The 25,813-nt window shown below is 66.6% G+C and overlaps 3 protein-coding genes across 4 annotated transcripts in view; 2 read left to right on the forward strand and 1 right to left on the reverse strand.

The window, feature by feature from the left end:
• The window catches only part of ACOT7 (acyl-CoA thioesterase 7), a 93,752-nt gene extending 84,479 nt beyond the window's left edge, over positions 1 to 9,273 (forward strand). The window contains exon 9 of the mRNA XM_070079374.1: positions 8,907 to 9,273. Coding sequence (XP_069935475.1) covers positions 8,907 to 9,005 — 99 coding nt within the window. The 3' untranslated portion in view covers positions 9,006 to 9,273. The remainder of the gene's footprint in view (positions 1 to 8,906) is intronic.
• Positions 9,274 to 12,147: 2,874 nt separating this feature from the next.
• Positions 12,148 to 22,047, forward strand: GPR153 (G protein-coupled receptor 153). Of its 2 annotated transcripts, none has more exons than XM_051856910.2 (6): positions 12,148 to 12,423; positions 15,651 to 16,118; positions 16,344 to 16,773; positions 18,440 to 18,632; positions 19,076 to 19,320; positions 19,698 to 22,047. In XM_051856910.2, exons 2-6 carry the CDS (start codon positions 15,763 to 15,765, stop codon positions 20,388 to 20,390), a joined length of 1,917 nt encoding a protein of 638 aa, XP_051712870.1. In that variant the 5' UTR covers positions 12,148 to 12,423; positions 15,651 to 15,762; the 3' UTR covers positions 20,391 to 22,047. The 2 variants fall into 2 exon arrangements, with proteins under 2 accessions (XP_051712870.1, XP_051712871.1); XM_051856911.2 differs by having other exon boundaries at positions 19,145 to 19,320.
• Positions 22,048 to 23,239: 1,192 nt separating this feature from the next.
• Positions 23,240 to 24,337, reverse strand: HES3 (hes family bHLH transcription factor 3). Its single transcript, XM_008266000.3, has 3 exons — positions 24,257 to 24,337; positions 24,086 to 24,167; positions 23,240 to 23,842 (listed from the first exon to the last, which is right to left on the reverse strand). Exons 1-3 carry the CDS (start codon positions 24,335 to 24,337, stop codon positions 23,463 to 23,465), a joined length of 543 nt encoding a protein of 180 aa, XP_008264222.3. The 3' UTR covers positions 23,240 to 23,462.
• Positions 24,338 to 25,813: the final 1,476 nt, after the last annotated feature.

A 25,813-nucleotide genomic window follows, 5' to 3' on the forward strand; every position in this document is an offset into this window, starting at 1 on the left:
CCGGCCAGGGCCCGGCAGGAGTTAGTGCTCTGCGAACGGCACTTCCTGTATTGCGTTGCCGGGTGGGGACAGCGGGGTCCACCCACCTGGCACGGGACGGCCCAGGACCAACCTGACCCCCTGCCTCTGCCAGCAGCCTCCTGTTGGCCATCACACGGTGGACTCTCTCGGCCATTATTTCAGGTCTGGGCAGCCTCCCTGGGGAGGGGAGCCCCTGGCCAGGGTGTTTCTGCCTCTCCAGTGATCTCATTACTGGGGACTTCCGCCCACTTCCTGCCGGACGCTGCCCCTGGAGATCTCAGCTGGGCTTACCCCAGGTGTGCAGCCACCGGGGGCAGCCGGTGGTGGCCGGGCTCTGCCTCCCAGGTGCCCAGCCTGGCCCTGCCGAGGACGCCGGCTTGTGAGGCTTGGGGGTCCCCGTGCCAGGTGAGCTCACCGCGGCCCTGCTTCTGCACACTCAGTGCCCTCAGCAGGCTGTGCTGTGGCCCTGGTCACCAGACAGGTCTTAGTGGCCTCCATGATTGTCCCGAGGCCCCTCTCATCCCCCACTGGGGCATGGATGCCCTGCTGCGTGGCTGGTTAAGAGGACCCGAGTCCCCCAGGCTGCAGAGACCTGTTCCACCGCTGGGAACGCTCGTCGCCCCAGACGTTCACTTATCACAAAAAGGACAAGCTATTGATTCTGCCGAGGGTGGGGCTCAGCCGCTCGTCCTGTGCGCCACGTTCCAAATGTGTGTCCTGGAAGCACAGAAAATGCAGAATGGAAAACATTTGGTGCGCAGCAGTGGGCTCCGAAAGCCGCAGGCTTCCCCTGCAGCGGAAGAAAGCCCAGAAGCCAGCGCCTGGCAGGAAGCGCGGTGAGGGGGAGGGCAGAGGCGCAGCCCTGGGGCCGGGGACCGCGGCATGCGCAGAGCTGCTGGGAGCTGGTGCACTTTGACCTGCTGCCTTGGTGTCACCGCGGGCAGGCCCGGCGCCCTAAAGACCCTGCTGCCTCCACATGACCCCCGGGCCATCTGGCCCCTCTCCCAGGTCCCTGGAAAAGCCAGCGGCCAGCAGGGTGACCCTACAGGCACAAGCGCACGCACTCCACGGGCAGCAGCCAGTGCGGGGAGCCCTCGGCCTGGTCACCTCATTGAGTCCCCATTTCACCAGGGAAGCTGGCCCTGGGCAGGTGGGCAGTGCTCCTGGAGCCAGAGTCACGGCCGAGCTGCCGGCAGCCCCACTGCCATCGCCTGTGCTGGGGAGCCCCCAGAGGCTGGGCAGGGGCTGCTGTGGGTGCGTCCCAGGCCACAAGCCCTCCTCCCCACTGGCAGCCTCAGGCACTGGAAATAAATGCTTGTTCTCCCTGGCGAGGGAGCTTTCTCCTTCTCCCCACCACCTCCGACCCTCCATTAAAAACAGCCGCGGCCAGCAACTGCTGTGTTTGTTTACTTTGCTAAAGGAGGGAGACGGCTGTGAGGAGGCGGCAGCTGGGTCCTGGGTGGCGGCCGTGTGCCAGCAACCATCTGTCTCCTGCCAGCTCCCCCCACCGCAGGGATACGGCGGTTCCTCGGCCGCTCACGGGAGAGACGCCCTGCTGCCAGCAGGCCTGGGACCCTGCTCCGACGTGGAGCAGTCGCTGCCCCTCTCTCTCTCTCTCTCTGTGCCATCCCTCGGCTGCCTGGGCCCCCGCTTCCTGGTCGTCTTCTTTACAAACTTGTACCCTGCTGGGCCCCTTCCAGGGAACAGGGGAGGCAGACCCCAGTGTCGGGATGGCACTGCTCGCAGGGGGCACTGGGCTCAGTGATGTCGAGGCTGATGAGGCAGAACAGGGCTCCCAGGCCCGCCGTGGCTCTGTCTCGGAGCCATGAGCGCTCAGTCCATGCCGGTGTCCCCAGAGACGGCAGAGCGATGTGCCGGCGGCTGGCTCCCTCCTCCAGGCGCTTGCACAGTCTGGGCCTGGCACCCTGGCTGACCTCCCGCCCATCCATCATCGGCAGCATTTGTTTGATCATGGCGGTGAGGTCGCTGGGAGTGCTGAGCACCGGAGACACAGAGCAGCCTTGAGGCCTGGCGCTGGGCGCAGCTTTTCCCGCCGACCCGGTGTGGGCAGCGTGAATTTCCTGCGCTCAGCCTGTGCCCCTGGGTCGCCTGCTGACTGACCTAATGAGAGAAGTGGCCAGAGCCTGTGGCATGCACACTTGGAACACTTGGTGGCTGCGGAGGCTGTTTGGGGACGCGGTGGAGGGCAGGGGCCCTGGCCCGACAGAGGGCGGCCCAGGCAGGTCCCGGGAGGCTGCGGCGTCACAGCTGGATGCCGAGCGCGAGCGCCTGCCTGGGGTGGCTCTCAGACCTTGCTCGCTTCCTCCAGCCCAGCCCTGGGGTGGCCCCAACCAGGCGTCTGACGTGACTCGGCCCGCCCTGGGACCTTTCTCCCCTCGCTGCACTCCCCTGCTGTGTCCCCCAGAGGACTCCTCGTGTGTGCAGGGCTGGGGACAGACGGGGGCTGCCTTCCCGAGGCGGCGGCCAGTTCACGTGCTGGGGATCAGGAGGGCACCCTGGGGGCTCGCCGTCCACCTAGGGCTCACGGGAGCTGTGTGTCGGCACCTGGCCAAAGAGAAGCTGGTGTCCGGCGCACAGCTTGGGTCTTCTCCGGGAGCACACCCCCTCCCCAGAGGCACCCGGCCACAGGGCCTGGGCGGGGCAGCATCAGCAGAGGTGGTGTCTGCGGCCGGGAGGCAGGGCGCCCCAGCCCGTCCCCGCCACCATGCGTGAGGGCCCCGGTAGGCCCTGCAGGCGCTGCCACTGCCCCGCTGGCACCTTGGGCAAGTTCCCCAGCCTCTCTGCTTCTCTCCCTCCTACTTATACAAGGGGGCGGTCCGTGGGATGCTTCCTCGTGGGCTTGTTGGGAACGTGCTGATGTGCTTGGCGTGGGACGACTCTCCCTAAAATCTGGGTGACCTAAAATCAGAGAAGCTCCTCTGGCCATCCTGGTCACCACCCCAGGTTAACCCTGTGCACAGCCCCGGCTGGGGTGAAGGGGTGGGAAGGGTCTCAGCTCGGCCGCTCCTGCGGGGCCCTCACGTCCTCAGTCATGGCAGGAGGCTCAGCAGGCCCTGGAAGGATGTGGCCACGTGTCCACTAACCCCGCCACGGGCCACGAGCCGTGGGAGCTCAGCCAGCTTCACGAACTCTGTTGCCTGGTGACCAGGGAGTTGGGAGCTGGGGGTCGGCCTCGGCAGCAGGGCTGTGAGGGTCGAGGGCCACAGAGGCCCCAGCTCTAAGGCGAAGGCTTCCTGTGGACAGAGCCGTGCTCCGTGCCCGGGGCTGAGCGCACACAGAGGGAATGGGCCAGAAAGCATTGTGTGTTGCCCTGCGTTAGGAGGGCAGGTGGTGGTGTTAACATGGTGCCAGAGCCGCCTCCGTGATGTGCACAGCGTGCTGGGCGTCTGCCCCCGTCTGTCCCCCACCCACCATCACGATGTGCATGGCATGCTGGGTGTCTGTCCCCTTGTGTGCCCCCCACCCACTATCACAATGTGCACGGCGTGCTGGGCATCTGTCCCCCCGTCTGTCCCCCGCCCACCATCACGATGTGCACGGTGAGCTGGGCATCTGTCCCCTTGTGTGTCCCCGGTCCACCATCATGATGTGCACGGCGTGCTGGGCGTCTGTCCCCCCGTCTGTCCCCCGCCCACCATCATGATGTGCACGGCGTGCTGGGCATCTGTCCCCCCGTCTGTCCCCCCGTCTGTCCCCTGCCCACTATCACAATGTGCACGGCGTGCTGGGCATCTGTCCCCCCTCTGTGTCCCCCACCCACTATCACAATGTGCACGGTGAGCTGGGCGTCTGTCCCATTGTGTGACCCTGCCCACTGCTGATAATGCCTCTTGGGCTTTGAGGTCATTTGTGTCCAGGGAAGGGAAGTGGTGGTCCCCTTGGTCTGTAGCTACTGTCATGGGTAGTTTTTCACCAAAAAAGCTACGAAAGTGAGGAGAAGGTGGAATTCCTGTGTGGTTCCTGACACGAGGCCATGCTTTGAACCGGCTCTCGGGCAGTGTATCTGGCCTCCAGGTGTCTCGGTGTGTTTCTGTGAGGTAAGGGCCCGTCTTTGCTAATCGAGGGGACCCGGGGCCATGGCCCTGCAGCCTCAGAGGTGGGCGCTCCTCCTGCTAGAGATTCACCCAGCCTGGGCTGCCAGAGCCGGGCTGAGACGGCGCCGTAGGCTGTTGATGCTGCAGACGGACTGGGGGCTCACAGACCCCAGAAGTCGACCTCCCACCGCCCTGGAGATGGGGAGCCCTGGACAGGGTTCCGGCATATCCAGTGTCTGGCCACAGCTGCGTTCTGCTTCGTAGGTGACTGTCTACACTGTGTCCCACGTGGCAGAAGGGCCTGGGGCTCCTTAAGCCTCTTTATGAGGGCACTGATCCCGTCCACGAGGTGTCCCACCTTGGTGGTCAGGGTTCCAGCCTGGGAGGTCTTCGGGGACACCAGCACTCAGACCACGGCAGAAGGGGCCCAGCAGGCCTGGCCTGACCCTGCTCCCCACCCCCAGTGGCAGGCTGTTGGCCAGCTCACGGCCGCCACCACCCGCGAGGTCCTTCCTCACCTGCTCCCCACTTTGCAAATGAGGAAGCGGATTGCAGGGTGACAGGAACCTGCCTGAGGTCCCCTAGCAGCCCCAGGAGGCCCTGATGACCACTGCCCTCTGCAGGCCCCAGGGGTCGCTGTCGTGACGAGGTCTGGCCTTCCTGCTTCGTGAGTCGGCTGCTGTAGCCGCGGGCAGCAGGCCCTGGACCCTCCCAGGAGCTGTCCGCACCGCTCGGCCGCCTCCCTGGGCCCCCTCCTTCCTGAACCGCGCCCGCACCCGCGGGCCCCCTCCTGCTCTGCTGTGCCCTCTTGCCATGCGGTTGTCGCTTCCTGCAGCCTGCGATGGCCCCCTGCCCCACAGCATCACTTCCCAAGGTTCCAGTCACCTGTGGTCTGTCCCATCTGGAAACGGGATGTGGAAGGTCCTGGGGGTAACAGTTCATGAGTTTGAAGTCGCATAGCGTTCCGATTCTGTGAGGAAATCTCGCTGCATCCTGGATGTGGCTGTGCGTGCCCAGCACCTCCACATGCGCGTCGCCGACGGCAGCACTCGGCCCGTGCCCCGTGCGTCCATGCCGTAGCCGTAGCCCCGCCTGCCCAACAGCTGCTTGGCAGCCGTCTCTGTCCTGCTGGTGTGTTCCAGTGACCCAAAGCCGGTGCCGCCGGGTTCCGGCGCCCTGGTGTCCGTACTGATCTCTTGCGTCGTAGTTGTGCAGGGTCCTGCGCTGTGTGCAGCTTCGGGCATCCGCAGGCTGGGCTCTAGGACAAGGGGACGACCGGAAGGTTTGCTTGCTTTTCTGTGTATCAGCAGTTCTCCGAGGTCAGGGTGCTCAGCTCCCGGCACAGTAGAACTTGGGGGTGCCGCCTGCACCTGCGCGGCTGCGTGGGTGCAGGCCGCTGACCGGGGTGGGGAGGTGCCGGGCGTCGGTGCAGTGAGCGTCCGCTGGGCGCCGCTGTGCCTTCGCGCGCTGGGATTGATGGGACGGGGTCCTGCCAACCTGGGCTTTCGCCTTTCACCATCCTAGACTGGAGCGAGCTCCGCTGAGGTCCAGGCACACGCCGAGCGTCCACCCCTTCATCTTCAGAGCAGGGCCTTAGCATACTTGCAGAGTGGTGCACCAACTGCCACAGTTTAAAAACATTTTCGTCACCCAGAAAGAAGTGCCGCACCCCTGAGTCACTGCTGGCCCCCAACCCCCGGCCCCCCCCCAGCTGTGGCTGTCACTGGTCCGAACCTGTCTCCGTGGAGTTGCCTGTTGGTGACACTTGGCGTCCCAGACTTGGGGCTCAGTGTCTGCTGTCTTCAGTGACTGACGTAGGCATGGACGGCTGGGAGGCGCTGGGCCTGAGGGCCACCCTGTGAGTGAGTGGACGTTGGCCCGTTCTGCAGAAGAGCAAGGCAGGGGAGCTTTGTGGGGCCACAGGCCCAGTCAGTGGGGCAGCCAGGATTCAGCCAGGCCCAGAGAGGCGGCTGGGCCACACGAGGAAGGCATGCAGTGTGGCAGGTGCTGAGGTGGCCAGGCTCAGTCCCGCATCCCCAGGGCTCTGAGCAGGCCGACAGCAGGAGCACATGGGCACCAATACCACCCAGCCAAACCAAGGTGGTGGCCGGGGCCCAGGGAAGGGAGTCCCTGGCCACGTCAGTGGGGGAGGGGCTGAGTTGGAGACTTGACCTTTGAGACCGCCGAGCCCTGGGTCCAGCGGGCATTGTCCATCGATAGGTCATTAGTGTTCAGGCTCCCAATGTGTCTGGCCCCAGAACAACAGGAGTGCGGCTCCTCGTACTGGGACTGGGGGATGGAGGCCAGGGAGGCCGGGCCCACTGAGGCCTCTGCCCCTGCTGTGGGATTGCAGCCAGTGGCAAGGACAAGGGTGGAGCAGGAATGAGCCTTGCCAGGGTGGGAGCCAAAGTGCCCACAGGGACCTGCAGATGGACAGATGGACGGTGGCTTTGGGACCAGGCAGCCTTCATCAGGGCAGCCCGAGGCGTCAGCGCCCCAAGCCATTCGGCCCCGCCCAGCGCCTTGGAGCCCTAGGAGCACCCAGGCACTTAGGGAGCAGGTTCCTCGCCAGCGTCTCACATCTGTGTGTTTCCAGGTGTGCCAGGCAGGAGAAATACAAAGTCTTCCCATCAGACAGGCCTGGGCCCTGCAGCCGGCTCAGGGAGCTGTCCCCCCGCCCAGCCGCCGTGCCTGGGCCAGGCTCACCCTCTTCTATTTGAGGATTCCTTTTCTTTCGAAACTCCTGGCTTCTTTCCCCTGGGAGCAAACGCCCCGCCAGCTGGGGGCGGAGGGGCTTAGCAGAGGGGAGCTGGTTTTCACTTCCGGATTGATTTTGCTCGTAGCAGCCGTGACTGGGCTGGGCCACAGCTAGGAGTTTAGAACCCAGCCGTGAACACTAAGGTCAAGTGTAGAACTCAGCCGTGGTCTCCCACGTGAGTGGCAGGCACCCGCGCACTTGAACCATCACCTGCTGCCTCCCAGGGTCTGCGTTAGCAGGAAGCTGGGGTTGGGCACAGAGCCTGGACTAGAACCCAGCACTGACACAGAACACGGGTGTTCCACGTGGCATCCTAAACACTGAGCCAAAGCCCCTGCCTTTAGACTCGGGGCGGGTGAGGCACATAACCCGGCCCCCGGCCCCTTCTCCACTCTCCTCCCAACCCTGCCACAGCTGCTCCAAGGCCAGTAAAGCGCAGTACCAGCCCTGGCAGGCCCATCTCTGCCCTAGATGGGTCCTCGGTAAAATGGGGCTGCTGCCCCTCTTCCAAGCCGCGTCCCTGGCTGCTGTGTGGTGGGCGTGAGCTGCGGGTTTCCCTCCAGTACACAAGTAAGTTCCAGGGGAGAAGAGGTCCCTGGTGGCCTTGACCTTGCATTCTTGGCCACTTCAGATGCCTCCATGTGGACATGGATGGAGGGGGCTACGCAGAGTGTGGCCTGTGGGCCAGCAGCCTCGCTCACGCGGGAGCTCGCTGGAGTGCACTCTGCTGGGTGCCCGCAGGTGCCCAGGAAGCTCAGGAGTCTTGTCTGTGCAGCCGCTGCTACGGCTGGGACCGTTTCCCCCTTGGCTTGCTTCCAGTCAAACTGTGCAGCCTCAAATTTCATTTTTTAAAAAAAGTCACCCAGAGATCAAACCAGAACAGCAGGAGGGACTCCTGCAATAAAGCATCTGGGAAAAGCCCCACTTCTCATGTGCGCACGGAAGATTCTGCAAACAGAACCCGGAGCCACTGCGAGGAGCATGGCCGTACTTCCTTGAATGCCCGGATGTGCTGTCGGCTCCACACCAGCAAGGTTTCGGCGACTTACAGCTGGCCACACTTAGCGACCAGCGCCGGCGAAGGCCGAGGGGAGGCCGTGCTTGGTGTGACCTGGCCGCCTGCCCTGGCTTTTGCCGATAGCCCATTTGTGTGTCAAACACTCAGGCCTGGAAATAGCTGCTGGGGCTGGGAGTCGTCGCGGGTGAAGGGCAACTGCCCGTGTCGCTGGCTCCCAGACGCTGTCCGATGCCACAGTGAAATGCCGGCCCGAGGACTCGGCACAGCTCATAAACCCGAGTCCCGGCCCCGGCGGGTGCCAGCCAGAACTTTGCGGCAGGACAGATGGGGCCACCAGAAGGGGCCACACAGCTTAGCCAGAGAGTGAAAGGGGCGGCCACCCACCCTCCCCACAGGTCAACAGGCTGAGCCAGGACCACCCCGGTGAAACTCGCCCTGGGCCAAGTCCCACTTATCAGCTGGCTCCGCCCTCCCCAGTACTGGACTCAGCTCAAGCCCTGGGAGGAAGCAGGCAGCAGGCGGGACGCCTTGGCCAGGGAGCGGTGGCAGGGCTCCCTCCACAAAGCAGGCACCGTTTCTCCTGCCGCAGGACGGCGGCTCTCAAGGTCACTGCCAGCACAGCGTCTGCCCTTTCTCTCCCGGCAAAGACCTGGGGCTGCTGGCATCCCTGGAGGTGGAGCAAATGCAGGGGCCTTTTCTTCCCGCTCACCGCCACCTTGAGAGCCCTCAAGGGCACTTTCCCCTGAAGCTCATGACCAGGGAGCCCCTGGGAGAGGCACAGTCTGCGTGTCCACAGGGTGCTGCCAGCTTTGCACCCTGCTTCCCAGCCCGCTGTGCCCTCTGCCCCCCAACCCCCCCTGGGCTCAGCAGGCAGGCCTATCAGAAGGAGGCGTGAGACCCCTGCCAGGTACCCTGCACTCCCGGAGTCCATTGGAGCCAGGGCACAGCCCTCAGCCCCCTCTCCTGGGGTAATGCAGACACACGGGTGGGGGCTGCCGGCTCTGTGAGGGGCGGGACCCGGCTCTCACCTGCCTGTTTTCTGTGTGGTCCACAGCCCGAGACCGAGGACGAGAAGAGGCGCTTTGAGGAAGGCAAAGGACGGTACCTTCAGGTGAAGGCCAAGCGCCAGGGCCAGGCGGAGCCCCAGCCCTAGGCCTGCCCAGCGCTGGGCTCTGAGCGGCCGCCAGGACGGGCCCAGCCTCCAGTCACTTAGAAGTCGCCCCCTTGGCCAGATCCCCAGTTCACGTGCGAGCCGGTGTCGTGTGTGTCGCAGTGTTAACCTGTACTCTCTCCTGGAAGTCTCTACACCAAAGCTTTATTTATCTCCTCCCAGTGTCAGTGCTACTCCGCATCGCCCAGGTGCCACACGCACCTCGCGGTGGGAGAGGTCAGCACACAAATAAAGATGCTGTTTGTCCGCACTTGCGAGGCTGGGTGATCGTCTGTCTTGGGGGGCTGCCCTCCCGCTGGACACGGGCTGTGGGGGTGGGGGGACTGCTGGGTGTGGCCTCAGCCTTCCCTGGCCCCCTCCCAGCATCCGGAACCTCAGGCACATTAGTGTGGGATTCACGCCTGGCTGGGATTTGCTGGTCAGACAATGCCCATTTCCCACGGGGCCCAGGTTCTGCGGCCTGGCTCCAGGGGCCCCATCTGACCCCCAGATTCCAAGGACAGCCCGGACACCCGGAGGGAGTTGATGCCTTAGCACACAGCTTCCCCAGTGTCTGATTATGCAGCATGCCGGCTCAGCACGCCTGCATGTCCACCAAGGCTGGAACGGGGCTCCAGGGAGGTGAGGCATGGGGAGAGCCCGGCCTAGCCTGGCCTGGCCCGAGGACACGGCCAGCACGGGGACCCCTGCTGTCTCTTGCCAGGAACCACCTAGACACCCTGTGATGCCAGGACCTGACATGGAAACCCCTCAGGCGGGGGCTCCTGGGATGGCTGTGGGTGGGGGTCACAGGGGCAGTGTGTGTGGCTACACCAGTGGGAGACCGTATGCTGGTGCATTTGTGTGTGTGTGCATGCGTGCTGGGCGGCTGCGTGTCACTGCATCCATGTGCACACGTGTGTGGTGTGAGGGCTCAGGGCCTATGTGTGCACCTGGGTCACTGTGTGCATCCTGGTCCAGCAGCCTCAGGGGACAGATAAGGTGGCCACGGCAGGAGCCAGCACCCATCCCCACCCATGGCTGAGAAAGGCCCTCCACCAGCTCCTCCCTGAGCGGGGGCCCAGAGGATATTCCCGACTCGGGCTTGTCCCTGAAGCCCTAACATCTGTCCAGCTGCCTGCAGAGGGGGCTGGCCCGCCAGCAGCTGCAGCCTCGCGCCAGCCCTCCCCAGGCCCCTGGAGAGAGCGCAAGCTCAGCTCCAGATGTGCAGGAACACCCGCCAAGAGCTTTGGAATCTGTCGGGCCCCAGTCCCGGCTGACGGGGCTACTTCCTGCCCGGGAAGCAGGGAGAGGGAGTCAGCCCGGCCGCGTGACCCCCGGAGGCTGGTCTTAGCTCCCAGCCCCACCCACGGCCCAGGCCAGGGGTCCCTGGGTTCAGAGCCGAAGCCAAGGCCCGCGGAGGCTGCCCTCGGACGGTGGGGCCTTAACAGCTGACGCCCTGATCCAGGGTGAGCCAGCCCGCCTTAGGAATGCCCCTCGAGGGGCCGCACTGTGGCACAGCAGGTTAAGCCGCCACCTGCAGTGAGTGCCAGCATCCCATACAGGAGCTGCTTCAAGTCCCAGCTGCTCCACTTCTGATCCAGCTCCCTGCTAATGCACCTGGGGAAGAAGCAGAAGATGGCCCCAGTGCTTGGGCCCCTGCACCCACGTGGGAGACCTAGAAGCTGCTCCTGGCTCCTGGCTTCAGGCTGGCCCAGCCCTGGCCATTGTGGCCATTTGAGGAGTGAACCAGTGGATGGAAGACCTCTCTCTGCCTCTGCTTCTCCCTCTCTGTAACTGACTTCAAATAAAAGAGAGAAAGGCCGCCTCTTGATGAGCTGCTATGCCAGCTCCTGCTGCTGGCAGCCTGTCCATCACTGGGGCCACCTGTGGGGCTTGGGGGCCTTGTCCACCCCACAGGACCATGGGGGTGCATGGCCAGCTCTCAGCTCCCAGCCCTGCCTGAGACTGGGACTCTTTCTTTCTTTCTATTTATTTTGACAGACAGTGAGAGACAGACAGAGAAAAGTCTTCCTTCCGTTGGTTCACCCCCAAAATGGCCGCTACGGCCAGAGCTACGCCGATCCGATCCATGTGGGTGCAGGGCCCAAGCACTTGGGTCATCCTCCACTGCCCTCCTGGGCCACAGCAGAGAGCTGGACTGGAAGGGGAGCAACCAGGACTAGAACCCAGCGCCCATATGGGGTGCCAGCGCCGCAGGCGGAGGATTAACCAAGTGAGCCACGGTGTACTTTCTAAGGCCTGCCGTGGGCCCGCAAATACCTGCTCAGGGACCTGGGCTGTGGGGACAGTTTAGGCAGCTACCGGCCCAGGCAAACATCAGCGGCTGACCTGGCCAGGGCTGCTTCCCGGGAGCCCTCACGCCAGCCCAACAGTGTGCACTCAGGGGCTCCTGAGAGAGTGCCACCCACTCAGAGGGGAGACCAAGAGGCCAGCTCCACTCCTGCAGCAGGAGGCGTCCCCCGAGATGGGACGAGCGGAGGCACCCAGTCTGGGTGACAGCTGTGCGCTACTAACAGTGCCGGTGGAGGCGACAGGGGGCAGGCCTCGGCGCTGCAGAGGCTGTGGGAAGGGCAGCCTCCTGCAGCCTGGGACCCATCCGCTCTGTTGGGGTGGGGGGACAGGCCCAGGCCCAGGGCTCAGCCTGACTCCTTAAGCTGGCCTAACTTTGCCTCCTGCTGCTCCAGGTCCAGGAAGATCAACTCCCAGTTCCTAGAAGCGTGGTCCTTGGGCTCGCCTCGATGGCTCATCCGAGATGTTGCTTCCTCTGGGAAGGCCTCCCCGAGCCCCCGAGCCCAGCCCCAGGGCATCCCTGCCCATTCCCGTTCCAGCCCCTCTTGCCCTGCCGGCCCTCCCACCCCAGCTCTGGGCCTGGGTCCCCAGAAGGCGTTGGCAGGGCGGTGACCTCCCCAAGACCGGAGCCAGAGGACGCAAGTCCCGGCGGCTGCCGCCCGGCTGCGGGATGAGAGGGCAGCCCGCGGGTCAGCCCGACGGCGCAGCGCACCGCGCCTGCTAGCGGGCGGGGGCGGGGGCGGGGGCGGGGGCGGGGGCGGGGGCGGCGGGGCGGGCCGAGGGGCGGCGCGGCGGCGCCCGGCGGAGGCATGCGCCCTGGTCCGCCCCCCGCCCCCGGCCGCTGGGCGCAGCCAGCCGAGCGGCGAGCGCGGAGCGCGGCCGCGGCGCCGAGGACGGGAGGGAGGGAGTGGCGGCGGGGCCGGGCCGGGCCAAGCGGAGCGCGCCGGACACCGGTGGCCGCCGCCAGGATGCCCCTGCCCGCGGGCCACTCCGCCGCCAGCCACCCCCGCGGCCCCCGGCGGCCCGCGCTCGGCTCTGGGGCGCGGGAGCTGAAGCCGGAGCCGGAGGCGGGAGCAGCGAGCAGGAGCCTCGGGCGCCCGAATGCACGGTGAGCGCCGCCGGGTGGGCCTGGGTCGGCCGGGCGGGAGGGCTCGGCGGGGAGGCGCTGTCCGAGGGGCCGCGGGCTCCGCTTAGGGCGCCCCCCGCCTAACTTGGGGACCTTCAGGGTAACTTCCCTGGGGCCGGCCCCTCCCTCCGTTCCTCCGCCTCCGGGCCTTGCCGCGTCGCCCCTGGAGGCCCGCAGCGGGTGGAGGACGCGGGAGTGAGGGTCCCGGGTCCGCCCCTGCCCGTCGCGACCCGGAGGGTGCCAGGGGTCCGCGGTCTCGCCGCATCAGGCTCCCCAGGCAACCGCTCGGACGCGCCCTCGGTGTTTGGCAGAACTGGGGGGCCCAGTGGGGCCGGGCAGGCGGGGGAAGGGGATCGGGACGCCGGGGAGCCAGGACCGCCGGAGTGGGGGGTGGGGGGCGTGCCGGAGCCGCGGAAGCTCCGCGCCGCGCCTGGGCGGCGGCGGGGCCAGGGCCCTGCGAGACGGACCGGCGCAGTGGGGGCGGCAGCCCGGGGCGCAGCCGGCTGCCCGGGGACTCCTTTCAAGTTCTGGGCTCTCTTTGTTGCGCAATAGAGCCCGGGGCGGCGCGGCTCATTGGCCCGGGGCCGTGACGTCACCCCCGGCCCGCCCGCAGACCCTGCGGAGTCTCCCTCCAGAGCCGGGTGTGTCCCAGGACGGTCGCACCTGCAGTCTGGTCCCCAAATGCTTCGGGATGCTTTGAGTGCGCCGCGCGAGGCGCTTGCCTGCAGGGGGCGGGGCCGGGGAGCGCAGCCTAGGGACTGGCCCCGGGTGGACGGGAGCCGCGGAGCTGCGGTCGCCGCCCCAGAGGCGGGAGAACACCCTGTCCCCCACCCGAGCATTCCTCCGCATCACAGGACCACGGCCCCCAGGAAGGCGGGGCCCCAGCCAGGCCTGACACTGCTGCCCTGAGCTTGCAGCCGTGGGGACAGGAGCCTCGGAAAGACCTCAGCTCTGTGCGCACACACACACAAATGCCTTGTTCTGAACGTTTTGGGGCTACAGGGGCCAGGCCTGTGGGGTCAGGCGGGTGGAGGTCGAATGCTGGCTCAGGCACACCACGGCTTGGTTCTTCTCTTGGCTTCTTCTGGGTCCTCTTTAGCAGGGGGGTGACAACAGGATCCCAGACAAATCACTGGGTACATGAACAGCAGGAAGTGCGCCTGTTTGCGGGAGGGGGCCTCCTCCCTTCTCTGTGGACCGGGGCACCTGGCCCTGCCTGCACACCTGCACCCTGGCACTGTTAGGCTGGGCGGAGGGGGGAGCTGGCACCGGGAAGGTTTGTGCTGGTGGTCGCCTGTGCACCTTCCTTATGACCCTGCGCCAGAAACCAATGCGTGAGCCAAGTGGGCTGGGCCAAGGCCACAGGTATCAGACAGACCTCCCAATCCGATGGCCAAGGCGGGGGTCCAGTGTGGCTCTTCAGGTGCAGGCTGAGTAGTGTCTGTAAGCTCTGGGCCACAGGAATCCCCCACACCCTGCCTGCTGCAACCCCCAGCAGACTGCCAGGCACCCCGAAACCTGAATGCATGCACGGGTCTGAGACTCACCCACACCTCCCAACCGCGCGTCCTGGCCCTTGAGATGCGGCATGGCTCAGTGAGCCTCCCAAGCACTTAGTGAGCGCTTACTGCATGCCCGGCTCCCTTCTAAGCACCGTGCCTGGCATAGCTCATTAACTCCCCACAACGCCTTCTAGGGAGGGTGCTATGCTGCCTGGGTTACACCTGAGAAGAGGAAGCCACAGGGCCGCCAGGGAACTAGCCAGGGCTGGGGCCAGCAGCCCGAGTCAGTGCCTCGCCTGTGGTCTCTGCCCCGAGGCCAGGGACACACCTGGGAGTGGCCGCTGGAGGCTCTGCCAGCCGCTTGTCTTCTACATGGGGATGGGGGGTAGCGAAGCCGCCCTGCAGAAGCAGGAACCTAGTAAAGGTTCCGGAAGGAAGTGGTCGCAGAGGTCCCCCAGCTGGTGTCGCAGACGGATCTCCTCTGCTGGGTCAGGGGTCTGGGAGGGTCCTGGGCAGGACACTCAGATGGAGGGGACACATCCCCGAGGGATCCTTGGGTTTCCAGGGGGAGTCGGGCCACAGGAAGATCTCGCAGGAGCGTGGCTACGGCTGAGAGCTGGGAGCTCTCATGTATGGCTGCAGTGTGCAGTGGCCTCTCCATCCCTGGGGGGCCGTGTGACTGTTCGGGGGTGCAGGAGGCGCCCACAGCAGAGGGGAGGAGGGGAGAAGGGCCGCGTGTAGGCAGAGTGCATAGTGCAAGTGCCCCACGCCGCCTGCTCCGGGCTGTGGCCATCGGGACCGCCAGGGTTCTGCACAGGCAGGCGGCTGGGAGTGGGGAGGGAGGGACTGGATGCCCAGCCCTCCGGCAGGGTGGAATCCCTCCCAGCCTGGCCACGTGCCTCCTGCCAGCCTGCAGGGCCCTAGCTCACATCCGCAAGCGGTCAGCAGTTCCCCTCGGGCGGATCTGGGCTCTGGGCCATCTCCAGATCCCTGCTGCCCAAGCCACCAGAGAACAATGCCGACACCACCCCGCAGCACCCACTGCGTGCAGGACCCAGGCCAGGGATTTCTCCATGGGGCGTCTGTCCCCAGCCTCCCGGGGGAAGAAGCATGACAGAGGACGACAGGCAGGGCCCGTGCCTGAGCGGCCCGGCTAGCGCGCTAGTGGCTGTGCTGGGGTCTGGGGCGGGCCTGCCAGGGGAGGCCAGCCGGGGAAAGCTGTGACCTGGAGAGGTAGGCTGCCCCACCCCGGCCCAGGGTGCGCGCTAAAGTGCTCACTGCCAGGTCAGGTCACGTGGGAAGCAGGAGAGGGAGAGGAAGGTTTAGGAAGTGCGAGGAATTAAGGGAGGGGCCCCAGTGTCCCCTGCGGAGGTCTGGGTGGGCTGTGCAGGCCTGTTGGAGCTCCTGGTGGTGAGAGGCTTTGTTCTGGAGCAGGGACAGGGCACCCATGGGGCAAGAGTGCCATCTGGACCCAGCCTGGTGGCACCCTAAGGACAAAGGAGACCTGGAAGGCAGCCCAGATTCCAAGCCTTAATTAGGAGAAGGTGGAAGTGAGGGAATGTGCACTTATTGGGCACCCCTGTGTACACTCCTTTGGGTACCAGGGACATGGCAGGAGGCCCCTGGGGGTGGAGAGGAGAACAGAACAGCCGACGCCAATGGCCGCGGAGCTCCAACGCTGAGTGCCCACTGCCCTTCCCCACACAGGCGTGCGTGGTCTCCGGCACCCCTGAGCCACCGTGTGTGAGGGCTGCCGCTCCGCGCCGAGGCCTGGCTCCGAGGAGGATGCCCCGGCTGCCCGCCAGCTCCCGTTGGCACCATGAGTGACGAGCGGCGGCTGCCTGGCAGCGCGGTGGGCTGGCTGGCGTGTGGCGGCCTCTCCCTGCTGGCCAACGCCTGGGGCATCCTCAGCGTGGGCGCCAAGCAGCAGAAGTGGAAGCCACTGGAGTTCCTGCTGTGCACGCTGGCAGCCACACACATGCTCAATGTGGCGGTGCCCATCGCCACCTACGCCGTGGTGCAGCTGCGGCGGCAGCGCCCCGACTACGAGTGGAACGAGGGCCTCTGCAAGGTCTTCGTGTCCACCTTCTACACCCTCACCCTGGCCACCTGCTTCTCCGTCACCTCCCTCTCCTACCACCGCATGTGGATGGTCCGCTGGCCTGTCAACTACAGGTGAGCACTCGCGTGGCCGTGGCCCCGTGTGAGTGCCATGCCTGTGGTGTGCCGGGGGTGGGGCTGGCCGGAGTCTGCCGGGGCGTGTGTGGCACGAGGGACACGCGACAGTGTGCACAGGCGTGTGCAAGGCCTTGCCCTGCTGGTGCTGCCTGACTAGGATGTCCTGGGACAGCTGGGCCCCCTGTGACACTGTGTCCCCCCGTCCCTCCCTGCCCATGCCAGGCTGAGCAATGCCAAGAAGCAGGCGGTGCACACGGTCATGGGCATCTGGATGGTGTCCTTCATCCTGTCAGCCCTGCCCGCCGTCGGCTGGCACGACACGAGCGAGCGCTTCTACACCCACGGCTGCCGCTTCATTGTGGCTGAGATCGGCCTGGGCTTCGGCGTCTGCTTCCTGCTGCTGGTGGGCGGCAGCGTGGCCATGGGTGTGGTCTGCACGGCCATTGCCCTCTTCCAGACGCTGGCCGTGCAGGTGGGGCGCCGGGCCGACCGCCGTGCCTTCACGGTGCCCACCATCGTGGTGGAGGACGCTCAGGGCAAGCGCCGCTCCTCCATCGACGGCTCTGAGCCTGCCAAGACCTCGCTGCAGATCACCGGCCTGGTGGCCACCATCGTCATCATCTATGACTGCCTCATGGGCTTCCCTGTGCTGGTGGGTGACAGAGTCCAGCCGGGGAGCCTGGCGGGGCCCTGGGCCAGTGCCGGGACTGGACGCACTGCAGCGTGTGTTGGGTGGCTGAGTCCTCAACCCCAGGCCTTTGAGAAGGGCACGAGGTTCAGAGAGAAATAATAACCTGACCAAACCAGGGCAGGGTCTCTGCCACGCTGCAGGGGTGTCTCCCCCCTCACCTGGGGCCCGACTGATACAGAGGGCGCGGAAGAGGGGGTAAGACGCCCGTGTGCTTCACGTTGGGCCCAGGTTCCAGGTTGCTGCAGATAGGTAAGGGCCACCGGATCCGGGGACAGGATGAGGTCCCGGGTGTCTGCTGGGGCATTGCACTTGGTCCTAGGACTGGGAGGGGCCCACGTGGGGAAGGCCTTGCCAGCGAGGGTCCAGGTCCCGTGATCCCCAGCAGCCTGGGAGCAGGCTGGCCTTGGTAGCCAAGCCCTCCCATCGAAGGCTCCAGCCCAGCCCCCAGAGGGTCTGGAGTGAGACACGGAGGGAGCTGGGGCCAGGACCACCCGAGAGGCCTCAGCTGAGCACTTGCAGGACACCAGCTCCACGAAGGCAGCGGGGTGCAGCCCCTGCTAACCTGCTCCCCCACCCCCCAGGCTTGGTGGCCCAGTGTCCCTCTGTGTCCCCAGCCCCTGTGCTGATGGAAGGAATCACGTAACGACAGCCCCCAAGAACCACAAAGCACGGTGGGAGCAGAGTGGGGACAGCACGGGGAAGGGCCCCCCAGCTTCTCCTTGTTAATATAATCTTTATTTACCTATTTTTATTTGAAAAGCAGAGAGAGAGGGAGAGAGATGGTCTGTCCGCTGGTTCACTCCCCAAATGCCTGCAGTGGCTGGGGCTGGGCAGGGCTGAAACCAGAGCTCAGACCCTAATCTGGATCTCACGTGGGGGCAGGGACCCAGCTTCTCATGCCTCCTGGGACGTGCGTCAGCAGGGAGCTGGTGTTGGGAGCGGAGCTGAGACTAGCCCTGGCACTGGGACACTGGATGGGGGTGTCCCAAGCTGTGTCCTAAGTGCTGAGCCACATGTCCGCCCCCTGCCTGGAGTCTCCACCCCACTGTCTGGAGCGGGGGCATCCCAAGCCCATGCACAAGTGACAGGGAACACAGCCCCCGGAGACTGAGCAGCGTTCCAAGGGTAGCACAGCCGGCACTGGCAGACCACTGGGATATCAGCAGCATGTGCCCACCCCCCAGTGGTGGGGTCCTTGAGTGCCACTCTCCAGGCCCAGTGAGGGCGCCAAGGGGGGGTCCCTGTGTAGAGACCCACAGGCCACTGGCTGTACCCGCTGCCTCTTAAATTCCCTGGAGCTTAGACCGCTGGAGGAAGAGCGGTGCCGAGGCGGCGACTGGCCAAGGGAAGGGGCTGTGGGTGGCCTGTTCAGGTCCCTGAGCAGATTGCAGACCCGGTTCTCCCCAGGGCGAGAGCAGGCGTGCCCAGTGCTGCCCAGCACGCCGTGGAGGGCTGGGCACACACACGGGCTGCGACTTCACCCTGGTGGCCTCCCCACTCCGGCCCCTTCCTTGCCCAGGGTCTGGGGCTCTGCCTGTCACCACCTCCTTCGGCCCCACCCATGGTCCCCTGGGAAGAGCCGGGACGGGGGTCCCGCTGGGTGCCAGGCCACGCCCTGTGCCCGCAGGTGGTGAGCTTCAGCAGCCTGCGGGCCGACGCGGCGGCCCCCTGGATGGTGCTGTGTGTGCTGTGGTGCTCTGTGACCCAGGCCCTGCTGCTGCCCATGTTCCTCTGGGCCTGTGACCGCTACCGGGCCGACCTCAAGGCTGTCTGGGAAAAGTGTGTGGCCCTCATGGCCAACGACGAGGACGGCGACGATGGTGAGAATGGCCTGGGGTCGGCAAAGAGCTGGAAGGTGGGGATCCCATTCCCAGCCAGCAGACACTTGAACCCAGAAGGGCCCAGCCAGGTGTCCCACAGAGCAGTCTGCTGTCTGGCTGGGGTGACAGCCCCGTGCCCTGGGGAGCAGGGGAGCTGTGAGCCCCACACTTCCTGCGTTCCCCCAAGTTTCCCCACGCCCAGCCTGGGGCCCCCCAGCAGGCTTTTTAGGAGCTCTGGTCTGCCTTCTGCAACAGCACTCCCCTGGGTGGGGGCGGGGGCCTTGCTCCGTGCTGCACCCCAAACCTGCCCCAGGGCCCACCTCCGTGTGCCAAAGGAGGACAGGCTGAGCGTGACCTCCCCCGCGGCAGTGAGGACCTGAACCCAGGACCCCGCTCCTCTCTGTGTTCAGCTAACCAGCCCTCTCCCTGTGTGTATGGGGCAGGGGGTGTCCTTGGGGCTCTCCCAGGTGCCCCAAGTCTCCGTGGCCCTGAGCCCCTGCTGCACCTCGCAGAGACCAGCCTGGAGGGAGGCGCCGCCCCGGACCTGGGATTGGAGCGCTCCGTGGACTACGGCTACGGCGGTGACTTTGTGGCCCTGGACAGGACGGCCAAGTACGAGCTGTCCGCTCTGGAGGGAGGCCTGCCCCAGCTCTGCCCCCTGCAGGAAGAGAGGATGCAGTACCTGCAGGTCGGGGCTGGCTGGGGTTGCATGGGGCGGGTGGGGCGTGACGACCTCCCTGCCTGCCCTCACGCCCACTCTAGCTCCAGGGGTGGCCGTCACCCTCCAGGAGGGACTGGCCCGAGGTCACAGCCGTGCACCCAAGCCCAGGCAAGCAGGCCAGCTCCTGCCCCTGTGTCCTCAAGAGTGGCCCACCTGGCGCCTGGACTGTGTCCTCCAGACCTGATCCCGGTTCTCCCCATCCCCGACTGACCCAGGCTACAAGAGGCCCGTGGACCAGGCTGCTCTGGCCCAAGGCCTGGTTCCTGACTCCCTGGGCAGGGGGGAGACGTCAGTCCCCGTGCCCCGGAGAGCATCTGGGGCTAAAGCCCGCCCTGTTCCTACAGGTCCCCGCCACGCGGCGCTTCTCCCACGACGACGCGGACGTGTGGGCCGCAGTCCCGCTGCCCACAGCCTTGCTGCCGCGCTGGGGCTCGGGCGAAGACCTGGCCGCCCTGGCACACCTGGTGCTGCCGCCAGCGCCCGAGCGGCGCCGCGGCAGCCTGCTGGCCTTCGCCGAGGACGCACCCCCATTCCGCCCGCGCCGCCGCTCGGCCGAGAGCCTGCTCTCCCTGCGCCCCCTGGACGGCGGCCCGCACCGCGCCCACGACTCTCCGCCCGGTAGTCCGGGCAGCCGGCGCCGCCGCCACCGCCGCCCCGGGCCCGGAGCCCGCTCCGCCTCGGCTTCGCTGCTGCCGGACGCCTTCGCCCTGACCGCCTTCGAACGCGAGCCGCAGGCGCTACGTCGCCCGCCCGCCCCGCCGGGGACCTTCCCGGCCGCGGCTGCCGCCCTGGACGGCGCGGAGCCCAGCGAGGCGCCGACGCCCCCTGGCGGCGCGGAACGGAGCCCGCGGCCGCGCCTGGCCGCGCCTGCGCACGCGGGGCCCCTGCGGACCAGCCTGAGCGCGTCGTGGGGCGAGCCCGGAGGCCTGCACGCGGCGGGCGGGGGCGGCGGCAGCACCAGCAGCTTCCTGAGCTCGCCCTCCGAGTCCTCGGGTTACGTCACGCTGCACTCGGACTCGCTGGGCTCGGCGTCCTAGGGCCATCCCAGGGGCCACAGCACCAAAGATACCGCCTCCGGCGCTTGCCCCTAGGTGGGATCAGGGGCGCGGCTCCTGCCTGCTGGCCTTGCCTGGGCTGTCCTCGGGCACGGACCCTCTCGTTGAGCGCTGCCTCTCCGGGCAGCTGACCTGGGGGCGCAGGGAGCCCTGGAACAAGGCCACCCCCAGACAACGGCCCCACCTTGGAAGGGCAGAAAGCCACAGCCCCCGGAGTGCATGAGGCTCCCCCTCCTGCCCTGCACTCGGACCGACGCACACCGCGGAAGGGTGCCCGGGGTCTCTCACCAAGCACAAGGATCTTTGGAACCCAAACAAGCTCTCCCCACAGGTCTCCCCTGTTCGGGACCTGCTCTGCCTCGGTTTCCCCATCTGTGATGAGCAGGTGGCCATGTTAACTCTCAGGGCTGTGTGACAAAGTCTCCTGGGCCCTGGCCACTGAGTGGACCTGGCAAGAGATGGTCCAAGGCCCCCGATGGGTCGTTGGGGTGGGGCTGGGGTCCATCCTCGGCGTGTGGCCCTGAGGCCTCCACTCTCAGCCTCATCCCCAAGGGAACGTGCCCTGCGCCACAGTGGAGCACAACTTCTGAGTGGTCACCCCAGTGTCACAGCCACCTTGACCACCATTCCTTTGCCCACCCTCAGTACTGTGCCAAAGTTGCCTGTCCCCACCACCACGTCAGCCACCTCTGTGACTCCCACGTGAAGGTTGTGGGTACATGGTGGGGGGGGTGGGCTTGCCAGCCCCGGCCTTGCCCCCCACCTATGACGAGCCAGCCGGGAGGAGTCCCTGGCTCGGAGGCTTCCCAGGTTGCCCTGGCAAGGTCCCCCCCCATCCCACAGGGAGGAGGGATAGGGCTGTGCTCTCCATCCCCGTTAGACCCCCTGCAGGTCTTGGCCTTGGGCCCTCGGTCTGCCCGACCTCAGGAGAGGCCTGTGAACAGCCTCGACCTTGTGCTGGAGGCACAGGAGTGGCCTGTGGCCTGTGTCCTGTGCTGTCTGGCCCCCAGGTGGCCAAGTCTTCCCCTCACCCTCAGAACAGGGGCACAACCCGGAAGAGGTCGCTGGAGGCAGGGGCTGAGGGGCTGTCCCACTCCGTCTCAGCCTCAGAGGCCCTCATCCGGGCCATGGGGTGCTGGAGATGAGCTGGCCACAGGTGAGCAAGGCCAGGGACTGCCGTCCAGCCCTGGCCATGGGGCTGGGGCTGCCTCCTCTGGCCAATGCTGCTGTGCCTTCAAGGACCGACATGTCATGAGGGGGCAGTGGTCACCAGCTAGCCACTGTCCCCTTCCCCAGGCTGGCCCACTTGTCACCTTGGGTTTTGACTATTTCATATCCAATGCAATACTTGCAGTGGGGACACGATTCCCCCAGAATTGCTCCCGTGCTGTTTTTACAGAAATAAAGGCGAGGACGGACCCTGGGTCTGGGACCCTCCCTCACGGTCTGTCCAGCCTCAGGCCTCTGCTGCGTTTTTAAGGAGCTTGACCTTGGGCTTGCTGGGGAGGGAACGGCTCCTAACTGCCCGGCCCGCAGCCAGGAATCCATTTGTAGGGTTTTTTTTTTTTTTTTTTTTGGACAAATGAGCATTTCTCTTCTGTACAGGATTCAATAAAAACTTCCTTATGGTTTGCACCTAGCATTCTGCACCTGGTTTACTGGAAGCATGGGCGCTCTTCCAAATCTTACCAGCAGCACTGGCCAGCTGCCCCCCTTCCCCAGTCTCCCGTTCTGGAGCCTGCGTCGTCTCCCCGCAGGTGCTCTCGTCCCACCCAGCGAGTGAGCCCAAGCTGGAGCAGTGGGGTGGGCACCCAGGCCCACGGGCCACCCATTGGAAGAAAGGCCCTGTTAGTGCAGGAGGCAACCCTGCCCCAGGCTTGGCGACCGTGATGCAGCTGAGCGATCAGGCAGGGCCGTGGAAGCACCCAGTGCCTGCTGAGCCCTGGGTCCACCACGCCCTGGGGTCCGCAGTGAACGGCCGCCACCTGCTGGCCGGCAGAGTTGCTCCACCGGGCTGCTCCCCCCACCCGGCGCCGTGGGAAGCTGGGATCCGAAATGCCGCTGCACCCAGCCGGCGCCTGTGGTTCCACCAGGCTGCACCTAAGAAGGCACCGTACCCAACTCGGAACCTTCGCACCGGCTTCGTATTTTATTCTGATTTACAAGCTCGCGGGCCGGCGCAGCAAAAACGACTGGGAGTCTCCCACCGCCCAAGTCCGAGTGCAGCCACGGCCTCACGGCCCGACTGGCCGTCGAGGGTCGTGCACTCCCCGGGGAGCCCTAGTGGTCCGGAGGCGCGGTTTCTGCAGGCTGCGGGCCGTGGGGCGGGGGGTGTCTTCGAGAGCACGCGAGCCTCTCCCGGCTCCGCTCTCGCATAGCTCCCAGGAAACCCACCCGGCGAGGCGAGCACCGAGGGGCGGGAGGTTCCGGGGGCGGGGCCAGAGCGCAGGGCCCACTAGGGGCGGGGCAAGGGCTGGGGGAGGGGAGTGCGGAGGGCGGCGGTGCGCGCCGCGTGCTCGGGGCTTGGAAGTGGGTGGGAACCAAGAGGGTCTCAGGTGGGGGTGGGCAGGGGACCGCTCGCCGGCGGGGCGGGGCCCGGCGCGCTTTGTGCCGGTGGGAACCGGGCGCCGGCGGCCCTCTGAATGGCCCGGGGCGGGGCAGCGATTCTCCTCGCTGCGAGAGGTCCGCTCCGCGCCGCTGCGGACCGCGACCTTCCCACCGCCGTGCGGCAGGGGCGGGGGCGGGCTGCGGAGCGGGGGGCCCCTGGGAACGGGGCGCAGCCTGGGACACACCCTCGAGGTCCCCCGGAGGCTGGGAGGAGCGCGCGCGGATGCGGCTCTGCAGGAGCAGCGGGGTGCAGGGGGTGGATTCGCGCGCGGCTTCGCGGGTTTTCTCCACGGTCGCAGGCGCGGCGGGCGCGGCGCCCTCCAAACCCACCCAGCTCCAAAGCCGGAACGGACGAGATCCAGGCAATCAACGTGGGCGCGCTCCAAACAGTCTCTTCGTCTCCAGACCAGACGGGAGCCCCCTTGAGGGCGAGGCCCGGTCTGGGCCTCACCAGGGTCGCCATACACGCAGCCCGGGCCCCGGGCTCTCAGCTCGGCCGCGTGACGCTGCCTGTGGCGCCAAGATGCTAGTGGACGAGCCGGGGAGGCCTCCGGGGAGGAGGAGCAGGGGCGGCGTGGACGTCGGGCCGCAAGCGGAGGGAGTAGGCGCCCAGACCGCCGCGGCGCACGGGCCAAGCCCCGAGGGCGCCTCTCGGCCGGGGCTGGCGCTGTCCATGGTGCTGCCGCCGGCCGCGCGCTCGGGCACCAGGGGGCAGCGTAGGCCGCCGCCGCCGCCTTCCTCTCCGCGCCGCAGGAGCAGGCTGACGCCGGGTAGGCAGCTGCGGAAGCCCAGCGGGTACTCGGCTGCGCTGGATGCGGGCCAGAGCCCTGGGAACAGGGGGGCAGACGCGGGAAATGTGGAGGGAGTGGGTGCGGGGACCAGCAAGGACCGGAGAGGAGGCGACCTGAATGCCTCTTCCCGGGTCCACACCCCCAGGCGCTTTCCCACCCCAGGGCCGGCCCCGGGCTCCTTCCTGCGCCCCTTCAACCGGCCTTGCCCTATCCAGAGTTCTGATTCCACCAGCGGCCCCCGCCCCGTCCCATCCCCTCCCGGGGGGCCTCCCCCTCTACCTTGTAAGGAGCTCTGAAGGCTTTTCATGTACTTGACGCTCAACTCCAGGATGTCGGCTTTCTCCAGCTTGCGTTTGCGGATCTGAGGGTGGGTGGAAGGGCCCTCAGCCCGCCGGCTGGCGGCAGAGGGGCCGAGGCTGAGGGTCAGGCCGCTCCCCTCCCCCGTCTCACCTGGTGCGAGTAGTGTTTCTCCAGCAGCGACTTGAGCTGCTCCAGCGACACGTTGATGCGAGCCCGCCGCTTCTTCTCCATCAGCGGCTTGGAGATCTGTGGGGAGGTGGTCTTCAGGGGCAGGACTGCCACCTGCTCCCTGCCTCCCTCCCTGCCCAGGGAAGGGCTCCCACCCCGGCGCCCCTCAGGACTCCAGACCTTTCGGAAGCTGCCGGCGGGGCCACCAGGACTGCCCCGGGTGGCGGGCTCGGGGCCCATGATGCAGGAGCTGCACCAGCGGGAGGCGGCTTTGGCCTTTATAGGGGACTCTGGGACCCTCGTTTACATGTCAATGCAGCCGCGGGGGAGGGGACCGAAAGGAGGTGCCTGGGGACAGATCCCCACCTCCTCCCCTTTCCCCCTTTCTCTCACCCTCACTACTTCCCAACCGTGGGGGTCCCTCCCATATCCCATCCACTCCACGGCATGTCTGACCCACATGTTCTGGACCTCACCGCCGGTTCCACTTGCCAAGTCTCTGCAGCTCTGTCTCTGCGCATCCCAGGGCTTACTTCCTGGGGAGGGAGGTCGTGGGCCCAGCCGGCACCCGCAGCCCTAATGAGCGTGACAGAGCTCCCGGCCTCCGGGGGCGCTGATGAAGATGCCTGGAACGCCTTTCTGCCTTCTTCACGCTCTGGCCATGCCCGCGACGCTGCATTAGTCGCCCTAATGTCGGGACAATGCGGCGATTTTCTGCCTGTGGCCACTCAAAGCGGGGCGCAGGCAGGGCCCGCGGGGGCCACGCAGCAACATGTGTCCCATTAAAGCGTGCAGCCCGCCCGCGCGGCCACAGCAGGGAGACCGGGAGTGCTGCAGCCCGGAGTGCCCCCTGGGCTCCCTATGCCGCGACCCACCTGACCCAGACACGTTCCAGTGGGAGACAGGTGGGGTGAGCCACACCGCCCGCCCCTGTCCCCAGCCCCGGGCTTCCAGGAGAGTTTCAGGTGGCGGACCCTTCACCATAGGGGAAAAAACTAGGATTCCACTCCCGCGAGCCTGCTTTCCATCCCACAAAAGGATGGCTGGGGTGGGGACAGTTGAGATCCCGGTAGGGGCCTCCAGCCTGCACTTTTGGGAGGTCCATTAGTCAGGCTGAGGCTGGAGACCCCGGGAGCTTTGAGCTGGGGCCTACAACAAGACTCCAGGGCAGTCCCTGGGTTCAAACAAGGCATCTCCCTTCACTGCGTTCTCCTGGCTTTTGTTTGGGGATTTGTGAAATGGGGGCTCTCTGGGGTTGGGACCCAGGCTGCTGGTGGAGCCCTCAGGGAAGTCACAAGCGTTCTGCAGCTGGCTCCCGCGGGGCCTCTGCGTGGGGGGAGGGAAGGTTTGGCTCCGAATGGACCCCCCACCCGCGCGCGCCCCAGCTCCGTGGCCGAGCCGGGGCACCCTCCCCGCCCGCCCTCGCCTGGGGTCTTGGCGGGCCTCGCGGGGCGGCCGCGTTCCCAGGCGCCGAGGAGCGTGGAGAATCGCGCCCCGCCTTCCCCCTTTCAGGCCCAGGAGCGGCCGCAGCGGTTCCGG

Source organism: Oryctolagus cuniculus, chromosome 7, assembly GCF_964237555.1.
Source record: "Oryctolagus cuniculus chromosome 7, mOryCun1.1, whole genome shotgun sequence".
NCBI classification, from domain to species: Eukaryota; Metazoa; Chordata; class Mammalia; order Lagomorpha; family Leporidae; genus Oryctolagus; species Oryctolagus cuniculus.